Genomic DNA, 3,358 nt, shown 5'->3' with positions numbered 1-3,358 from the left:
GTGCATTACGACATCGAAATGAGACTGACGAGGGGATTGCATGAATTGACTAAGTCGTTGCACAGCAAATGATAGGTCAGGCCTGGCGTGTGTCAAAAAATTCAATTTCCCAAGGAGCCATCGATATATGGTTGGATCAGGGAAAAGTTCACTGGAATCTGTATGCAACTTGCAATATGGATCAAGTGGGGTGGAAACTGGCTTCATGTCAAAGCACTAATATTCAAATAAAAGGTCCATGATTCAGCAGGGGTGAACTCCAACATGGATCTCCCTCTGTTTTTCATTCTGAATCAGTAAGAAGTATGCATGGTTAACAGAGGGTAAAAGGGTCATCATCAGTATGTTTCTCTTTACTGGATCATAGGTCTCATTGGGTCCCTTGAGAAATTGAATCAAGCGACCATCCTGAAGAGATTTGAGAGTTTTAGCTTTTCCTCCACAGCTACAATCACAGTTGCAGTGAACACAAGTAGTTAAGATTTGTTTAGTTGTCTTAGAGTAAAGAACACTCCAAGCTATTTCTTTGGAAAGAGAGTTGAGAATCCATGATATTACCATATCATTGCACCTGTTCCAAGATTTGAGTGAAGGTGAATCCATATCTGGTTCAATGATACTCCCATCAATGAATCCAATCTTTTTTTTTGCAGAAAGTGCAATGACAATTTCCCTACGCCATCCACCATAACTTTTTCCATAAAAAATAGAGCTTACCAACACCATTCCTGGTGAATCAGATGGGTGAATGTAAAAAGGATGAGAAGCATCAATCATGTTTGAAGTGTTTGAAGTGTTTCTGGTAGTTTAAGCAGAGGAGTTTCTTCTACAAAATATTATGCCATTAAAACAAAGGATGAACAAATAAGAAGAAATATATTGAAAAGATATGAATGCTGAGAGGATGATCCAAGAGAAAACCTTTTTTTTCTTTTGGGAAAGGATCTTAGTGCTCTGATACCATAATAAAATTTAGAGAATATATCTTTTCATTGAAAAAAAAAACTCTGTTTATGTCAAAAATGGCGAAATCCCCCGTTTATAGGGTTAATGTTTGAGCGCCACATGTAGCGTGGGGAGACCCAATTCCATCATAGTATCAATAAACAATATCAAGTATCACATATATAAACCGTTGTAGTGCGCAACCCAATCCCACCGTATCATGATACGTCAATATCATAATCCTCCCTTATTTCACCCGTTATGGCGTGCAACCCAATCTCACCATTTTTCAATATCACAATCTTCTCTTATTTCACCCATTGCGGCGCGCAACACGATCCATAAGCAAGTTAAATTAACAACAACAATCCAATAACTCGATGTACAAGAATTTCTCGAATCAAAGGGTATGAGTACACGACAATAAAGGAACCACGTAATAATCAAATGAATACAATAAATACTACAACAAGCAATATGACAAGTAAGGCATGTGACAACTAAGGTGTGCAAGTAAAATAGTTATGACAAGTAGCAAATAGGCACTAAGTCATGGAAGAGACTCAACAATAAAGAGGTAATAAGACAATAAGTAAGGCAATAACTTCAACTAAAACATATAAGTGCAAAATAACAAGTACGAGGTACGTGCTAACAATGTCAAATAGAGCATATAAGAGTATATTAACAATGAGAGATAAAACACGTCATGAAAATTCAATTAAAGGCATGGAAAGAGTCTAGATAACCTAAACCATTCAAATACCACGTACCCGTGTACCCACTCGTCACCTTGCGTACCAGGGTTTCACATAACACAAAATAGCATAATCAATTCAAATCCTAAGGGAAAGTCCCCCCTCCCCAACAAAGTTAGACAATATACTTACCTCAAAGAAGCTAAACCGATACTCTAAAATGTCCTTCTCGTGTGAAACAACCTCCGGACAGCTCGAATCTAGCCAAAATAACTTTATATCATAAAGAAAAACCATAGGAAATAATTTCGCATAATAAAGCTTTTATCTTTAAAGAAAACTAAAAGTCAACCCCGAGCCCACACCTCGGAACCCAACAAAATTCACAAAATCCGATACACATTCCGATATGAGTCCAACCATACCAAAATTATCAAATTCCGACATCAAATCGGCCTTCAAATCCTCATTTTACATTTTTGAAAGATTTTACAAAAATTCTCATTTTCTCTCGTTCAAATCACTAATCTAATGTTAAAAACAAAGATGGAATCACGAAATATAATCAAATCCATATAAAGAATACTTGCCCCAATCCAACATGTGAAAATTCCCTCTAAAATCGCCCATATCCGAGCTCTCTAACTCAAAAAGTGATAAAATATCAAAAGCCCTCGAAATAGAGTATTTATATTTTTGCCTAGGTATTCCTCTTACGACATCGTGGAACAAGCATCGTGATCGCAAAGCACAAAACTGCTGCCCAGAGAAAATAAGCTTCGTGTTCGCGGCACATACCTCGCGAAAACGATGAACAACGACACAAAGCTACGCGGATGCATCCATCCTACCGCGAACGCATTGAGAAATATTCCACCAGCCCCCAGCTCCCTTACGTGAACACGTAAACAAGGACGCAAACGCGGACAACAAACAGTTGGAGCTTTACGAACGCATGACCACCATCGGGTCCGTGATGAACAAATCATTGATCTCCCAGAATCATTTCGCGATCACGGCTTAACCTTCGCGATCGCGAAGAACAACAGGCACACCAGAAACCAGCAACTCTAAAGCATGAAGAAACGGCCAGTAGCCCATTCGAAACACACTCGAGGCCCCCAGGACCCCGTTGAAACTTACCAACAAGTTCCATAACATAACATGGACCTGCTCAAGGCCTCAAATCAAATCAAATAACATCAAAACTACGAATCACACCTCAAAACAAACTTAATGAACTTATAAACTTTTAGCGTCTATAACTCGCGCTGAATCATATCAAATCAACCCGGAATGACGTTGAATTTTGCATGCAAGTCCTAAATGACACAATGGAGTTATAACAACTGATAGAATTGAAATCCGAACCCTATATCAACAAAGTTACTCCCGGTCAAACCTCTCAACGTTCCAAACCTTCAACCTTCCAATTTTTGCCAAAATGCATCAAATTATCCTACGGAACTCCAAGTTCATATCCAGACATACGCCTAAGTCCAAAATTATCATACGAAGCTATTGGAATCATTAAATCACCATTACGGAGTTGTCTACATAAAAGTCAAACTCCGGTCAGCCCTTTTTTTACTTAAGCTTCTAAAACAAGAATTATTCTTTCAAATTAACCCCGAATCATCCGAAAATCAAACTCAATCACACAAGCGAGTCATAATACCTAATACAAAGCTACTTGAGACCTTAAGCCGACGAAC

The 3,358-nt window shown here is 38.4% G+C and overlaps 1 protein-coding gene across 1 annotated transcript; it reads right to left on the bottom strand.

Annotated features, from left to right (window-relative positions):
* Nucleotides 1–243: 243 nt before the first annotated feature.
* On the bottom strand, nt 244–777 carry LOC142178841 (uncharacterized). Its single transcript, XM_075248592.1, has one exon. The coding sequence runs from the start codon at nt 775–777 to the stop codon at nt 244–246; it is 534 nt and encodes a 177-aa protein (XP_075104693.1).
* Nucleotides 778–3,358: the final 2,581 nt, after the last annotated feature.

Source organism: Nicotiana tabacum, unplaced genomic scaffold, assembly GCF_000715075.1.
Source record: "Nicotiana tabacum cultivar K326 unplaced genomic scaffold, ASM71507v2 Un00002, whole genome shotgun sequence".
Taxonomy (NCBI): Eukaryota; Viridiplantae; Streptophyta; class Magnoliopsida; order Solanales; family Solanaceae; genus Nicotiana; species Nicotiana tabacum.
The sequence above is the reverse complement of the archived record's forward strand: the minus strand, read 5'-3'. Positions and strand labels throughout refer to the sequence as shown.